The sequence below is a fragment of the Rhipicephalus sanguineus genome, chromosome 2 (assembly GCF_013339695.2).
Source record: "Rhipicephalus sanguineus isolate Rsan-2018 chromosome 2, BIME_Rsan_1.4, whole genome shotgun sequence".
NCBI lineage: Eukaryota > Metazoa > Arthropoda > Arachnida > Ixodida > Ixodidae > Rhipicephalus > Rhipicephalus sanguineus.
Genome location: NC_051177.1, coordinates 92,683,092 through 92,700,073, shown reverse-complemented (window position 1 = coordinate 92,700,073; position 16,982 = coordinate 92,683,092). Strand labels below are relative to the sequence as shown.

The 16,982-nt window shown below is 48.8% G+C and overlaps 1 protein-coding gene across 1 annotated transcript in view; it reads right to left on the bottom strand.

Annotated features, from left to right (window-relative positions):
- Positions 1 to 16,982, bottom strand: part of LOC119383388 (solute carrier organic anion transporter family member 4A1-like) — an 86,173-nt gene that overhangs the window by 4,457 nt on the left and 64,734 nt on the right. The window contains 7 exon segments of the mRNA XM_037651488.2: positions 1,308 to 1,464; positions 1,901 to 2,093; positions 5,471 to 5,560; positions 6,075 to 6,245; positions 8,575 to 8,696; positions 9,337 to 9,436; positions 9,565 to 10,559. Of these exon segments, the coding sequence (XP_037507416.1) occupies positions 1,308 to 1,464; positions 1,901 to 2,093; positions 5,471 to 5,560; positions 6,075 to 6,245; positions 8,575 to 8,696; positions 9,337 to 9,436; positions 9,565 to 10,339 (1,608 nt within the window). The 5' untranslated portion in view covers positions 10,340 to 10,559.

Sequence of the window (16,982 nt, the reverse complement as noted above, 5' to 3'; positions counted from 1 at the left end):
CCTGCTACTCTTCACCGGTGTAAGTGTAAGGTAAAATGGGAGAGACAGCGAGAGGTGCATGACTGCTGCGGTATACAATGAGTTGCTGTACACACGTCTTATTGTCCAATGCGTCGATGTGCGCTACACACTACGGGCAGGAGTCTTCACATAGCGCATAGCAAGCTCTAGAGATGAAAATCTTAGCCTGTATCATTTAAAATGTTCAAGAGTGACTGTAAAAGCACAAGTGTAATCTGTAGTCTAAATGAGCATAAGAATGCATCAGAAAAGAATGACTGCCTCAATTTCTGCTAGGAAAGTTCCCCGTCATACTATACTGTACTGAACAAAAAAGCTCTTTATTTATTTATTCATTCGTCGATTGATGAATTGATTGGTTGATTGGTAGGTTATTAATTTACTGGTTGATAGATTGATTGGTCTGAATATCCTGAATCCCCAGAGGGATGAATAACAGAGGCCAGCTAATTAATTTCGACAACCTGACATTAGAACAAAAGCATAGTACACAAGCATTTTTGCTTGTTGCCAAATTAGAACGTGGCTCCCATCACTAGGCACCAATGCCGCAAACTTGTGCCATCAAGATGCCATCATCACTCGGCCACCACGGTAGATGAAACAAATATGGCGCAGTTGGCCAAAGATGGAAGAAACATGATCACGATGCCACGCATTTAATTGCAAGGCAGGCATTACTATGTGCATTCACGGTAGGAAATTGGATGCTTAAGGATTTCACCAAGTGCTGCAAAAACGGCTGTTTTCAACAAAATGAGATATCAACAGTTCAAAAGGTGTGCTGAAGTTCTGAATACTTGGAGCACATTATAACTGCTTAGTATGAGCTAGTGATCTTGGCGCCAAAAACACGACCATGCAGGAACACGAAGGAACAGGACGGGCGCTCGTCCTGTGTGTTTTCCTCGTGTTCCTGCGTGGTCGTGTTTTTGGTACCAAGTTTACTATTCATGCTGATCATGCACCAACTAGCCCAACAGCGAGTGCTACTAGAGAAGAACTGTTTAGCCTGCCTGCCCTTGCTGATGCACTCTTGATAACTAGCATGTAAGGAAAATGATACCGTACCACCATAACAGAACCTTACAAATTACAATCACACCATTTACTTTCCTTATGTGCCTACTGTCTAAATCAACAACAAAAGAATTTCAACATCACTAGAACAATCCAGTCAATGTTTTCTAAATTTAATACCCCTTACTAGATATGTTAATTCCCCTTATTTGGCTCAGGGGTTGAGCGATTCCACTTGAATATCAGGATACCGTGCATCGACTCACCTTCGTTGATCCGTAGTGATGAACTTTTTGACAGCCAGCAAAGCAGGCTGAATAGTACATGACGTGGTCTGTTCCACAGATGGGATCGAAGTCTTCGATTTGGCAGTGGCACTGGTTGTTGCACTCACTGAGGAAACGATCGACTCCCACACTGATGCTGCATAAAGATCATACATGTAAGATGTAGCAACAGCTAAACACATTTAGGTCATGCTTAACACTCAGATAAAGCACTTATATCAGGTACCTGCTGCAAGCACGTCAAGAAAGGCAACACAAGAAAGTGCCCTTTCAGCAAAACGTAACGAGTAGCCACAGCTAAGTTCACAATATCAATACTGTGCGCTATAAAGCTGATGTCATCATCAATAATGAAGCTGTCTCTGTAATGGCCAGAGGCAGTATGTTAGAACTAATGTTTCCCATCAATTTCTTCTCGTGTCACTTCACAACTAATGCGACTATTGTTCATACATTTCTACCTCTCAATACAGAAAGTGAAGATATTTTATTTAACGGCACAGTGAAAAATATTTGTGATGTTATATATCCCACATTCACATCAACTGTTAAACAGGTCTGGCACAACTTACTTGTTGGTTTTGTAATTGACACCAGCGAATCTGACATTTGGGCAGCTGAAGAAGAAGGCAAAGATGGTGACCAATGGCACAAGGGAGCAAAGGATGCACATCTTGATAATGCCAGCGCAGCGTAGGTTGAACTTCTTGACGAAGTAGCCACCTAGAAACGTGCCTCCACCGGCACCCGGAACAGTCACTGCTCCTGAAAGACAAAAAGTCACAAAGGACACAGTCAACCTTCTAGCTGGGATTTCTGCTACAACAAGGCCATGCAGACATACAGAGAATGATTACTATCCAGTGAAAAATACTCAGATTATAAAGATTGTAACTCTGTGGCAGATTTTACCAGGGTACTGCAAATCAGAGGCACACGCATGTGGTGACATTATTTCAATGACCTAAGACATAGGTGTGCACACGAGGGGGCAGGGGGCGCCCCCTCCCCTCCTATTCATGTGAAGGGGGAGCCAACAACAACAACAACAACAACAACAACAACAACAACAACAACAACAACAACAACAATAATAATAATAATAATAATAATAATAATAATAATAATAATAATAATAATAATAATAATAATAATAATAATAATAGCTTTATTTCTATTAAGTACAGCACAGAGCTACAACCTGCCCTCATATGGCGCAAGAATTGTACGCGAGGTTGGACAGTCTAAAGAGGAAAATGCTAATTCTTAGAAGTGAATCAAGTAATACAACGTCCGCATGCAAGCAGCTTCGCCGAGATGAATGCAGTGAGATTGGCCCAGCAATTAACGCCATCGGTACTTCATGGTGAAACTTTTGAGTTCAGTTGCGAATGGAAGCTTTGAGGGAGCTACGACAAACGGGGCACCCCAGGGCTATACATTTGCTTACCGATAGTCTATAGAACACGTTCGCGCGCGCGCTTGTTGCACGTGAAGCAAGGGCAATACCAACAGAAATGAACGAAGCTAAGGTCCTCGTAACAGATCAAACGAGGAATTAAAAATATTGCCACGTGGCAATGTTTCCATACAAACGTTCACCATGCCGCTTTTGCGACTGTCTGTGTAGTGCAATATCAGAGCGATCACCTTTGCAACGCTACCACGTGCACAGTGATCACGTGATAGTGACGCAGCGAATTATCAACTATGTGCGTTCTGGCATTATCCGTAACTAACGCTACTATACATAGGCGTGCGCAGGGTTCCTCACCAAGGGGGGAGGGGGGAGGTTCAACTCGATGGAAAAGTTTTCTTGAAAGCTGGCTTTTCCGCACAAAGAGTATATGTGCGGAGAAACTAACTTCCCCGATTGCTTTCCTTTGTTAGTCGATCGATTGCCTCGAGTAGCAGTGAGAAACGCGCCCACCACGACGAGCTCAAGCGCTAAATGCCGATAATTGTTTTAAGCGTTCATTATTGCGGGGCATACTGAACAAAGTGTCAATGCAAGTGGAGCGAACACATGTACCGTAAAGGCGAAATCAGTCTGACAGTTGCGAGGAGCAGCACGGTCAAAGAACTAGTGAAGGTAAAGATAAGAGATAGATAGGCCGAACTCGGTCAGATGCGATAAAGATCACCAAGGAAATACGGAGAGAGCCATATGGTAGGGGGCTATCGAACTTTCAAAGGCTGGTCGGTGAATATCATGCTTCAGCTGCTAAAACGGTAGCGCGAATTTTGATCACCTTAATGTGCATCGGGATAGTACAAGAAAATATGCACTGAATCCGTGTGAAAATATGAAAGACAGCGCGTAAAAGTTCGCAGATATAACAGTTCGGTAACGGAGATTAGCTCGATTCAATTTGCCGCGGAAGCTCATATTGTCACGTAGCCGTGACGGCAGCCCGAAGACAGGAGACTGGGAGGCTCGTGATGTAGAGGAGAATCCGTTTATTAGGCGGACTTGCGCCCATAAGAGCAAAATGCACACCTTGGCTTCAGCGGCGGCGAACAAAGTCCTCGGCAGCCGTCGGAAACAGAATACCCGCTGTAATCACCCGGGCTCTATTTTAAGGCTGTCTCGAACGCTCGGGATACGCCCCCAAAATCAGCTAGTACATTCGCCAGCGCGCGAGGCCACGGTCATCCCAGATAATCGCGACGCGTCTCGCATCACGATCCGAGATGATAAGGCCGCATGCAGGCGGCTATCGGCATGCCCAAAACTGACGCTTCGCGGCATTACTCCCCCTTCAAAGAAGCATCGACCCGATGCTAAAAAAACAACGAAACAGCAGGTACAAAGGCAAATAGGGAAATAAGCACAGACCATACACACTAAAAAGAAACTAGAAATGCAAACAGAAAGCGTCCTTTAGCGCGCATGGTGAGGCTTTAGGCGGGCGACATGCACCACTTCTGGTCGGGAGCGGCGTCGCTGGGATGTGCTAGCCCCATCAGGGACTACCTCGTAGTCGAGTTCGCCAAGTTGGCGGATGAACTTGTACGGGCCGAAATAACGGCGCAGGAGTTTTTCACTTAACCCGCGGCGTCGAACGGGAGTCCAAACCCAAACTCTGTCGCCTGGCTTGTATTTTACTTCGCGCCTTCGGAGGTTGCAGCGGCGGGCGTCGGTGCGCTGCTGGTCTTTTATGCGTAGCCGCGCAAGCTGCCGGGCTTCTTCCGCGCGCTGAAGGTATGCGGCTACATCTAGGTTGTTTTCGTCGGTGACATTAGGCAGCATGGCGTCCAGAGTAGTAGTGGCGTCCCTTCCATGGACAAGCTTAAAGGGTGTCATTTTGGTGGTCTCCTGCACCGCGGTGTTGTAGGCGAAGACCACGTACGGTAGTATTAAGTCCCAGGTCTTGTGCTCTGTGTCCACGTACATCGCGAGCATGTCTGCAATGGTCTTGTTCAGGCGTTCTGTGAGGCCGTTTGTCTGCGGATGGTACGCCGTAGTCCTTCGATGATCTGTATGACTGTAATGTAGGATGGCCTGCGTGAGGTCCGCCGTAAACGCCGTTCCCCTGTCTGTTATTAGTACTTCAGGTGCGCCGTGCCGGAGGAGAATTGATTCGACAAAAAATTTGGCGACTTCTACTGCTGTGCCGTTCGGTAGAGGCTTTGCTTCAGCGTATCGGGTGAGGTAATCGGTAGCCACTATAATCCACTTGTTACCGGAGGTTGACGTGGGGAAGGGTCCAAGCAGGTCCATACCAATCTGCTGGAATGGTCTCGATGGTGGTTGAATTGGCTGTAGAAGTCCAGCTGGTCTTGTTGGAGGTCTTTTCCGGCGCTGACATTCACGGCAAGTCTTGACGTATCGCGCAACATCTGCTGAAAGACGGGGCCAGTAATACCTGTCCTGGATTCTGCGGAGTGTACGTGTAAAACCGAGGTGACCAGCAGTGGGTTCATCATGTAACGCTTGCAGAATTTCTTCTCGGAGGCTGCTTGGAACGACAAGGAGGTAAGCTACCTTATTCGGTGCGAAGTTCTTTTTGACGACCATCCCGTTGTTCATAAAGAACTCGCATCACGATCCGAGATGATAAGGCCGCATGCAGGCGGCTATCGGCATGCCCAAAACTGACGCTTCGCGGCAATATAATTAGCATTCATGTTGTACTCACCCATTATTAGAGCTGCTAAGCTGGCAGCGATGCTGAACTGAAACTCGATCACTTTCGGAAGGAATGTCGCCAGGCCAGACACCAGCATACCTAAACGGAGTGAAATGGGAGAATTAGTCTAAATAGATTCATTACGAAACCTTTTTTTGATATGTCATATGCGCCAGGGCAGGGCACTACAAGCATAATTGATGCTCGGGCGCATGAGCAATACTTGACAAAGCTAACAAAGGTTTTGCTGCCAGGAGTTGTAAGTTGCACCTGTATGGCTACTTCAGAGCATGTACACTTCGGTCTTTTAAAGCAATACGTTACAGGCAGACAAATCTTTGAAGTACATATATATGTGCGCCACGAAGATTAACTGAATTTCTCAGAAAATCTAACGTGAACAGTTCGGAACTTTCGTCGAAAATGGGCGAAATATAATCCAAGCTTTTCAGGTGACACTCATGTGCAAATAAAAGAGAAGCAATCTCGTTAAATAAAAAAAAACACTGTTTAGCACTAGACGTCATGTGAAATGTGTGCGCAGACCAACAGCGCCAAGCTCTGCTTGCATTTGTCAAGCAAGCAGAGGCGCAGTAGTGAGCTCGTTACCGACCTTCTGTCGCTCCAGCCAGGCTTAGGAACACGAACGTCGGATTGGTGATGAGTATCTTGAAAGAGGCCGGGAGGTCCTTGGCCCGGGCGCCGAAGCCACTTTGCACGGCTTCGCTCTTTTGCAGTTTCTGGTGCATTTCAGACTTCTTCTGGGCCTGCAGCTTCAACGAACCTGAGCGTGTGAAAGAAAGCAGTGTATACAGTATCACCGGAAATGTTCGTTTAGGCGCGAGAAGCTCGTTTTAAATAAACATGACAGAATATAAGAAGAAAATTCACCAGCACTCAATAATGTAATAATCTAATACACTAAATAATGCAATCTGTACTCGGCTAGCAGTGATTGTTTCACGAGCTCCTTTAACTTAACCAAGCTCTTCTTTTGCATTTATTATGTAATTGCCAGACAACCAGATCAACCCAACAGGCAACTAATGTAAAGGAAAGCATAGGGGGATATTAATTGCTGTCTTTAAGAGAGAGAGAGAGAGAGATAATAAAACGAGAGAAAGGCAGGGAGGTTAACCAGAATTGTAGCATCCGGTTTGCTACCCTACACTAAGGGGAGGGGGAAAGGGAAAGAAAGATGGAAAGGACAGCGGAGAGAAGAGCAGGCGCGCGATAAAAAAAAAGATATAAACAAAAGGAAGCTGTAGATCGGCAGTACTAAAGCCTATTCAATAGGCCACTGGCACGCAAAAAGTTCAGTAAGGCCTTAAACGATTTTCGCTGTGCAGACAGTTCAGGTCGGCATTCCAGTACTGACTGTTCCGACAGGGGTCTGTCGTCAAGGCGGGCCAACACAGCAGCTAGCGACAGTCTGTGCGAGCTGTAGCGAGGGCAGCGACAAAGAACGTGTTCTATCGTTTCTTCGCTGTCACACTGGCTGCAAGTAGCACTCTCTGCCATGCCGATCGGAAGGCAAAAGATTTGGTGAAAGCAACACCAAGCCACAGTCGACAAAGCACCGTTGCCTCGAGTCGAGAGAGTCCGGACGGAGGCCGAAGTCGACGACACGGGTCCAGTCTATGCAGTCGTGTGTGCTGTAAACTTGGTGTGTTCCACAAGGATTTTATGTCTTCATTGGCAATCTCTCGAATTTTCATCGCAGCATCCGTTCTTGATAACGGGATGGATTCTTGTACGCCGTCTTCGTGTGCAGTTCGAGCAGCAGCGTCGGCATGTTCGTTGCCCAATATGCCGCAGTGACTTGGAAGCCACTGAAAGGTGATGTCATGCCCTTGAACGAAGAGGTGATGGAGCAGCTCTCTAATTTCCAACACGAGTTGCTCGTGAGGTCCACGGCGTAAGGCGTATATCAGGCACTGTAAAGCTGCCTTGGAGTCCGTGAACACGCTCCATTTCTTGGGTGGTTGGTCATAAATTACTCTAAGTGCGCTACGCAGAGCAGCAAGTTCCGCAGCTGTCGATGTAGTCTGGTGGGATAGCCTAATCTTCACGGTGGTTGTTCTTGCAGGAAAAATCACCGACCCTGCAGACCCATCCACGGTAGTTGAGGCGTCAGTATAGAGATGACTATGCTCGCTGTACGTCTCGTACAACAAAAGAAGAGAAAGCTGCTTGAGCGCTGGTGACGAAAGCTGTGCTTTTGACCTTATACCTGGAACCGTGAGGCGAACTTGTGGATGAGTCATACACCATGGGGGAGTTGGAACTCTTGCTGGAGCTGTATATCCTGTTGGTAGGCGTGTACGGTAGGACAGGACTGTCTGACAAAATGAGGCACGAGGTCGGTCTTCAGGCAGAGAGGCTAAATGATGGGTAGGGGCGCGAGCAAGATGCCTCACGTGTGCTCTGAGCGCTTCCATTATAATATGCGTCTTGGCCGGGTAGTCGTTTGCAATCGCAATGGTCTCAGCTGTTGACGAACATCGCGGTAGCCCCAGACAAACTCTAAGAGCCATAGCCTGAACGCTTTCGAGTGTGCGAATATTGGTTCTGCAGGTATTGGTCAGCACAGGCAGGCTGTATCGCAAATAGCCGAGAAAAAGCTGTCTTTAACTGTAATGTAGTAATCGTAGTGTTGTAACTCAATTGGTAGAGCATCGGACGCGAAATTCGAAGGTTGTGGGGTTCGGACCCCACCGACAGAAAGGGTGATTTTGCGTCCTTTTTAATTCACTTACATTTATGTCGTAACCTAAATGGTATGACTAACCTAAACACTACAGTTAAAGATAACAATTAATGCCCCCTATGTTTCCTTGGCCTTAATTGTTTGCTGGCTTGATTTAATTGTGTCGCTCGAAAAGTTCCCCTTTCTTTTGCTCTGTAATTGCCGCAGTTCGGCAAACCGGCCGGAACTTGCCGCAAGATAACTGTCATCGTTCTACGACAAATTAGTATTCCCAGGCGGAGTCAAAGTTTGATTTCCACAGTCTGCTTTAGGGCTTTAGCAAGATTCGACGAAGCCCGTTGCTGAGTCGGCAACACGCTGAATGCGAGACAGGCAGTGACTGCAGCTGGTATATAAGGTGTACCTGGCAAGACCTTCGGAAAGGCACTGATGGGGATCGCGGCCAAGAAGGCCGTCACGGAGGACACGACGAATCCGATCCACCAGGCTCCAACCCACACCCCGCTGGAGGGCGTCAAGCCGAGACTGTTGGGCAAAAAAGCGACTGTTACATTTTCAGCTATTTTACCGCAGAAGCTGATACCCTAGGCTGTGCTCGGCGTCAGGCTCATTCTATGACCTCGACGTACTCTATCATTCGGCACTCTACTTAGGTCATGCGTGTACATGGACGTACAAAGACAATGAGAGCACATGTGTGCCCGTGTGTCCGTATGTACTTTCATTCATTCATTCATTCATTCATTCATTCATTCATTCATTCATTCATGAGTGAGTGAGTGAGTGAGTGAGTGAGTGAGTGAGTGAGTGAGTGAGTGAGTGAGTGAGTGAGTGAGTGAGTGAGTGAGTGAGTGAGTGAGTGAGTGAGTGAGTGAGTGAGTGAGTGAGTGAGTGAGTGAGTGAGTGAGTGAGTGAGTGGAGTGAGTGTGAACTAACTTGATTTATTTGTTTCGTATGATTGGCACTAACGTCTTTAGGTTTTCTATATGTTACGAATAGTGCCAGAGAACCATACAGCGACGCAACGTGTGTCCTTGCGGTTATAGCGTGAGTTTATTTGACGCGTGCATGCAGGTATGCACCCATTCACCATTCGCCGCACCTTTCCTCACAAACAACCATCCACAGCAAAGTACAGTACATCATAATTATCGTAGTGACATACGCTGAAGCGTCTACGGAGAGGTCAGTGTAGATCTTAAGGAACTGGCCACCTAGGATGTAGCCCAGTGCGGGACCGATGATCGCCATAGTGTAAAAAATGCCTGCAGTGAAAAGAAAAAGATACACAGCAAATGGCTTAGATCTATCTGTCACGAATTGCTTTTCTGTGAAATTGTCAAAAGTGCTAGGCTCTGAAGTGGGTTGTGCAGCATAATGCAAAAATACGCACCGATGTACACGGAGGACATCTTAGTGGACACGATCTCATCTAGGTACGTGCAGCCGAGCGTGAAGAAGGGTGTCGCTCCGGCGCCGTGCAACATCTGACCGGCGAGGAACATGTACTTGTACTGGTTCAGGGAGCCACCGCCGTTACCACCCAACGCTTCCCTGTGGGCGCAGAAGCCCCGCGTGGCGTTGGCCACCGCCACGCAGAGGCTCTCGCTGTCGTCCTCGGTGCTGAAGGCGTACGTGCCGGCCAGGAAGTGCGGCATGGAGAAGACGAGCGCGCCGAGGCCGAGCACGAGGCAGCCCACGCCGACGAAGAGCGGCTTGCTGCGGGTGCCGCCGAAGTAGCTGATGGGCGCCAGGAGTACGAAGGACGCGATGTCGTAGCCGCTGGCCACCAGGCCGCTCTCGGAACTGCGCAACTGGAAGCGCCGCTCGATGGTCGTGATGACGACGTTGACGAAGCCATTCACTATGAGTCCCTGAAGGAATCCCGCCCAGCACAGGAAGAAGAGCACCCACGGCGGCGTGCGGAACCGCTGTAGCCAGCGGGGTCGGAGGCAACCCCAGCCACAGGTCCCTCCCGCGTCCTCGGAGACCTCGGCGTCGGTCGAGTGAGGTCGCACGGAGGTGTCGGGGACACCGAGCGCGTCCGGGACGACGGGAGCCTTGCCGACCACGAGCGGCTCGTTGCTCTGAGAGTTGGTCATGGTGCCCAGACTGGAGACGCTGTCGTCGCGGGCGAACCGCTGTCTTTCACCGCTGATGAGAGTCATCGTCGAGGTTATAGATTTGAGTCGATTTTATATAAATACCGCACAAAGTATACCACAATCAATTCTGCGAAGGTGACAGTGGTTTGAAAGTTCGGAGCTTCAGTGCCGCAGCGTTGATCTGCGTTCTTCTCGCGAAAGGTTCAGTGGTCCCATCTCTGCCCGGGTCATCCGTGGTCTTGTGGGGACGTTCGATGCCACCACCGCGTTAGGAATGATCCTCCTGCGAAAAAACAAACATATTTTTTTTAACATTTACGTTAGCGTACGTTTCCTTCTTTTCTATATTTCTGTGCTTAACAACACACACAAGGAAACGGCATACGCATGTACTCATTTAATGTGAGAGGACCGCCAGCGGGTTTTACAAACTACATATATTGTTACGCCTCGTCAGCGCACTTTTCGCCCTGGAGCGATTTACGCTCGCTCTTATTAAATTGCCACCGGCAACTCCCTTAGCCACCACATAGCCACCTAAAATGCAATAATAGTCACCGCAATAACATGTAACGGGTGAAGCACGATGAGGGTGTACCTTAAGCGCCGAATCAAATGGTACGTTGGTCCGCTAAATTATGCGCACAATTATACGACGCGGAAGATTTATGGATACGCCGGAGACATAAGCAGCCACCCCCACATCCTGAAGCTCGATCGCCTGCTTGGTAAATAAATTTTGTTTATTTTTCTTCTGCATCTCACCCTGCTGCCATAATGATGAAAAAAAAAGAATACAAGGTGGTAGAAATTTGCATGCAAAGCGACGTCCACGCAGCACGCGTTCCATTAAGGAACGGCCCCGAGGATAACAAGTAATCACAGCGTTAAGCCACTATAAATCAAAGTCAACGACGTCACAGCATCTGTGTCAACGTACACTCACACGCGAAAGAACAAAAAAAAGAAGAGAAAAGAACACAAAGACGAGAGCGTTCGTATTTAAATACAGAGATCAAAAGACGTTCCCTGCCCGGAGAACAATGGAGGGAACGCAGATTGCCGCTCGTTGCGCGGGCTAAGCCGCAGAGTAAACGATGTAATCAAAGCTGGAGGCTCGGTACGACAGTAATCCCCTGGATTTATCTCCGCGATATCAATAGGACGAGGCAGCCGATGAGCGAAAAGAAAACGCAAACGACAAGACATAAAGAAGATACGGGAGTGAAGCACTTTTCAACGAGCGGGGAGGAGCCGCGTTCAACGTAATTACCTCAGCAACCCGCGTACGGATGCAAGGAGAGAGATTAGTATCTCGGACTAAAGAGAAAAGAAAACGGTAGCACTGATATCCAAAGAATGCGGTGACATTAGAAAAAGTAAATGCCATGCAGACGTATACTCTTACGTGGTCTCGCCCCTTCGAGAACATCGCTGTCCGACACCAATGTGACATGCAGAAAGCTCGCACGTGAACTTAAAGCAGCACTCTGCGGCTCGGAGTGCGTGTGTTATACGTGACGAAGCCGCAGCTTTGAGGCTTAGCTGAAGCTTACGCTTGCCGGCCTTAATGGATGTGCCGCGGATAACTTAAGATAAAAACGGTGGCAGATGAAGGATGCCTCTCTACGGTCGGCTTACTGTCAAACAGCAGAAATGTATACATCTTGTGTCACTCTCCTGAGTGTTTGCAGTGGTCTCTAGCGGCGAAGAATTCGGGTCGGCGGAGGAGAAGTATGTACTAAGTTGCGTGCAGCGTGCGACCGAACAGGCGAGTGCATGTAACAGCGGACGTCTCGCACGAATAAGAAGCAAGGTCACGCTAAAGAGGCTCTACGCGTGTATTTTAATATTATGCCCCTAATTTGGCCCCACTTTGCTTCAGCAATTACATCCGGCTCAATGTACCGAGGCGATCGCTACCTTTCGCAACTTGAATGGCAGAACTTTTAGCTTATTAATGACCATAGGCGTGCGCAGGGTTCCCCATCAGGGGGGGGGGGGGCGAAGGTTCATCGCAGCGCCCCCCCCCCACCCTACTAAGTCAATGTATGGGGCAGATTTTGCACCCCCCCCCCCTCTTAGGTGACTAGAAGGGTCAATGTACGGGGCAGATTTTGCGCCCCCCCCCCTCTTAGGTGATTAGGGGGGCGCCCTCCTGCCACCCCCCCCCCCCCCTGTGCGCACGCCTATGTTAATGAGAACTTGTTGGGCGAGTTGGTGAATACTAGACATATTCACTTTAACATTAAATATGACGAACGTATGAGCGACGACAGGGCCAGTGCTTGTCCTGTCGTCTCACATGTGTTCGTTTTAGCTAAGCGTGTTAAGAGTACGCATTGAACTGGTCCTTAACAATATGACTGCGCTTCCACGGCCACTGGAACTGCATATATTCAGCGAATTAGGCACGTGTCACATTTGCTGCAACAACACTCTATAGCAGAATGGCATTGGGCATGTCACGTGGCTAATATATGTCAGTTGTGCAAGCTGGCGTCGTAGCAAAGGTCGGCCAATGTCACACGCAAACGCTGAGACAGAGCGAATGAATCTACCAACGTTAGCGCTTTCACATCGTCATATTCTCGACATGATATGTGTTTCTTTTCCCGTCTCATTGTGAGCACATTTTTCTTTGAAAAGTTACAGCGCACACAGACGGAGACAAAGTGAAGAAAAAAACAAGACACAGCTCTGAGTTCTTGACTTCGTCCCTGCCTGTGTGCGCTATCACCTTTCCAAGGTGCAATACCAACTATCCCGCCAGGCATACTATGTAACAGCAAGCTACTAACGGCGAGCATACTAACGGCGAGCTATTAAGCGTTGGTGGTACGCACATTTTGGGGGTTCTTCAGCGGCTTGACTATCACCAGCGACATGGCGCAAAGGGCCCACGGGCACACTTTTAAACGGCATCGTCCCGCCGTGTGGCCGTGTTTCATCGCGCCGCATGCATGGATATTGGAGCCGGAGGGCGTCCGCACTTTGGTTTTCCTTGCGGCACGGTTCAGGTCTCCACCAAGAAGCGGAGCCAGGCTAGTGATTGGGAAGGCGATACGAACACGGTCAGATTACGTTATTGCGTTCTACTCTTGAAAGCGAAGCTCAAGCGTCCTCCAAGCTTTTTCTTCTTGAAGGAAAAGTCATTGCTCTAATCGTCGAAAGCGAGGGTGTTCGTTGCCGATGATGACTCGTGGTTGATCGGCGACAAATGGAACAAACGGACCCCGGAAACCCAACTCGAAACGACCCGGCCGTCTCATCGACGTTCCTTCACGGACCGTCGCCTCGAGCGCGCGCCACGTTGCGTCGAACATCTGCGACCTTGCGCACCGATGAACACACGTACGCAAGCGGTAGACATTTCTACTCGGCGCCCTCTTCTCTTTATATCGTTCATACCACGTACCACTTCACTTGGCTTTCACACGGGACTCTTGTGTTGGCGGCGCGTGTGTGTGTTGTGCGCGCGTGTGAGTATAGAAGGAAGGGCCACCGTTTTCAATCGATTCCGATGTCAGCGGGGAAAGTCTCTCTTTCGGGTAACAGTGAAGATGGGATATTGCGTCCATTTATCAGCGCCACTGACTTCAGCAGTAAGCAGTCACTGTGGAGGAAAAATAAGAGAAAGAAAGAAAGATTAAAAAGAAAGGACAGTTCGGGGGTCGATAGCTTCCCATCTGTTGCCGTCGCCACGTTTGTCTTAGGGCTTCTATGCGGGAAATTGGGACGTCGTCAACCACCCGCTCTCTTCCGCGCTACCACGTGCTTCTGGTTGGAAACATTTGCGAGTGAAGGGCACTCGGCAGAAGAAAAAGAAAAGAAAAAAAAAAGTTGCGCCGTTGTACAGGGAAGCCGATGGATGGTTCGATTCCAACGTTTCCTGTTCGAGGATACTATAGCAAGGCTTCGTGCAGAAAGGAGGCGTGCGCAAAGTGTTTTCACGAGGATAGGCAACAGCCACGCAAGTGTAAATGAATACGACGATAACTTATTCTTATTTTTGGGTCCTTCCTGCGTAAACAGTGTCGGTTTTCGCCCGAGAAGCCTCAGTCGATAAGGCGAAGCAACTTGCGAAAAGCGAGAAGGGTTGAAAAGCAGAAAAGGGGTCTGGTCGAAATTCAGCGGTGTAAGCACAGAGGCATGACGACTTCGACATGTGGAAAGAGGATAACTGTAATCACAGAACATTGCTGGACTTCCTGTACATCACTGGACTTCCTGTACACTGCATGACTGCGTGCATGCAGAGAGCGATAGGGGCAGGAAGGGGGATGGGGGAAGGTGTTACCAGAACGCGATGGCGTGTGGACGAGTGCTTCTCTGCAAGAAGTGAGGGGGGAGGAGGTGCGGAATATTTTTTGGGGGTGTGTAGGGATCCTCCTATGGGAAGGGGGGAGGGGTGTTATGGAGAGGGTGTATAAATCAAAGCGGTAATGTGGGCTACTTGGATGCTAGAACGGCAATTATTTCTGCAGCGCAAATTACAAAAACACATACACAAGAGAAGACACGATGACAGGACGAGCGCTAACGTACTGTCCTCGTGCTTGACTTGTGTATGTGTCTTTACAATCTGCGCTGCAAAAATGATGGCCAATATATCTGAACAGAGGAAAAAGCGCTATTTTTGCTCCCTGTACACGCATCACGAGAACTGACAGCCGAAGCATTGTTCGTCAAGTAATCATAGAGTGTTTATAGCTAGCAACCGGAAATTCCAGACCTTCGCGGTCACAGAAGAAAGTGCCAATGCTCTATACACCGATGTTAGAGTTTACTCGCGCTCAATGCCACCGTACACAGACGGTCTCAAGAACCGAGAAAGAGTGTTCGTCTGACGTTTGACAGCAGTTTCCGCTCGCCGTGCCCTTAAAGGAACACCCATGGATTGGCCAAGCACGCCCGTCTCCGTGAGGGCGTTCAAGACCGAATATAGCACGAACTGGGAACGACAAACAGCTTTCGCAGACTGCGAACGTGTGGACGGACAGACCCTTTTTTTTTCTTGACTGACGCCTTCCCGCAGGCCAGAGGCCGCGGGGTCACAAGAAAACAGTCGTATCAGCTTGGAAGGAAAAAGAAACGGAATCAGTCAGCCTCTCGCGCCTCTTCTACGCAAGTACTCGAGAGGGCAGGGTACGCGTAGTTATCCTTCTTTGCACGTGTGCCCATAAAACACGCTTGGCTTTGGCGCCGAAATGTGCTCGCTGGGAGCACTTTCCGCCAGGAGTGGTGTCAAGAGTTGAACCACACGTTCCGGAGCTCGATAGGAACGAGGTGCAGCGATACAGCTGAAGAACAATAAAAAAAAAAAACGTGCAAGTGCTCCGCATCAATCAGAGGGAGAGGGATTATACGAACATGCGCAAACCTATACGGGCACGAGAGTGGAGCGATGAATGAAGCGAGCTCTCCTTTTAGACATGCCCAGGACGTTTACCTCAGGAACGCGTCTTGAGGAGACAGCGAACGGATACCGAGAATCGCGAGCTATACAGAGCACTATATTTCGGGTGACTTACTTGAGCTTTTAAACATGGCCCCACAGATTTCCAGGATCGAAAGATGCAACTTCATCGACGTTCGTACGGCACTGAACGGTGAAGGCAAACATATCCTCATCCTTTTGATCTTATAAAACGGGAGTTAAGGGAATACAGTGTAAAGTGGATACAGATGGGCGATTACAGCTGCCCGTTGTAATAACGCGCCACCGTTAGAGAGCCCATGTCGCGGGAAATGTGGCGTCGGTGTCGGCGTCGGCGGCGCTGTCCAGTGAGCAAAAAATCGCCGTGGACACAAATAATAAAAATCGGGTTTTGATCCGGAATGGAACCCAGGCATTCTGTGTGGCTGTTACCACAGATGATAATAATATATTGTAGTTAATGGCACAAGGGCCAGTCATGGTCAAAGAGCGCCGAGACACGATTTACTGTGTGTAAATCACGTAAGGTGGCTGTAAAAGGGCCTAAATCCAGCTCACTAAAATCCTGACCCCAAATCCAGTGCACTATAAGTGTATAAGTTTTACAAACATCAATGAGCGAAGCTGGTGGACAAGCACGCATGAAACAACCTAAGCGGGGCAAACCCAGCTGAATGCTAAGAGTGTTTTCGTCGATCGGGCTTTCAAAAAGCGGACGCTGCTTCAGATTATCGCAATAGTAAGCGTCCACACGACTAACTCTTCCTCGTGCATCGAAATAGGGCGGAATTATTCATTCCTCATCGTTCTTGCAATCAGCTATGCAGAGGCGACGCAAAGGCGACACAAACGTCACGACCGTTTTTCCCGCGTGTCTGCAGACGCCAATCGTCCCGATATTGCTGTTCTTTTTCGCCTAGCCATTTCGTTTCTCCAACTTCCTCATCACGGGCAAAGGGACGCTTCTGTTTGCTCTGTTCACCGTCGTTGTCGGTCACCCCCCCCCCCCTCCCTCCTCCTCGTTCTTGTTTTAAAGGACAACTCGGCTAGATAAGGTATTTACGCAGCATGGCAGTCCTATATACGCTCAAAGGAAAAAAAAAAAAAAGAAACCTGAAACGCACTCGAGACACCAACACGCGGTCGGATAAGTGCTGTGTGCATACGCGCGTGCGCCGTGCAAGCGTTTTCGCGCAGTTTTGCTCGGATGACTGAGTGCCGTGTGTACTCCGTCTGACGAGCATCATATAGCAGCGCACAAGGCCA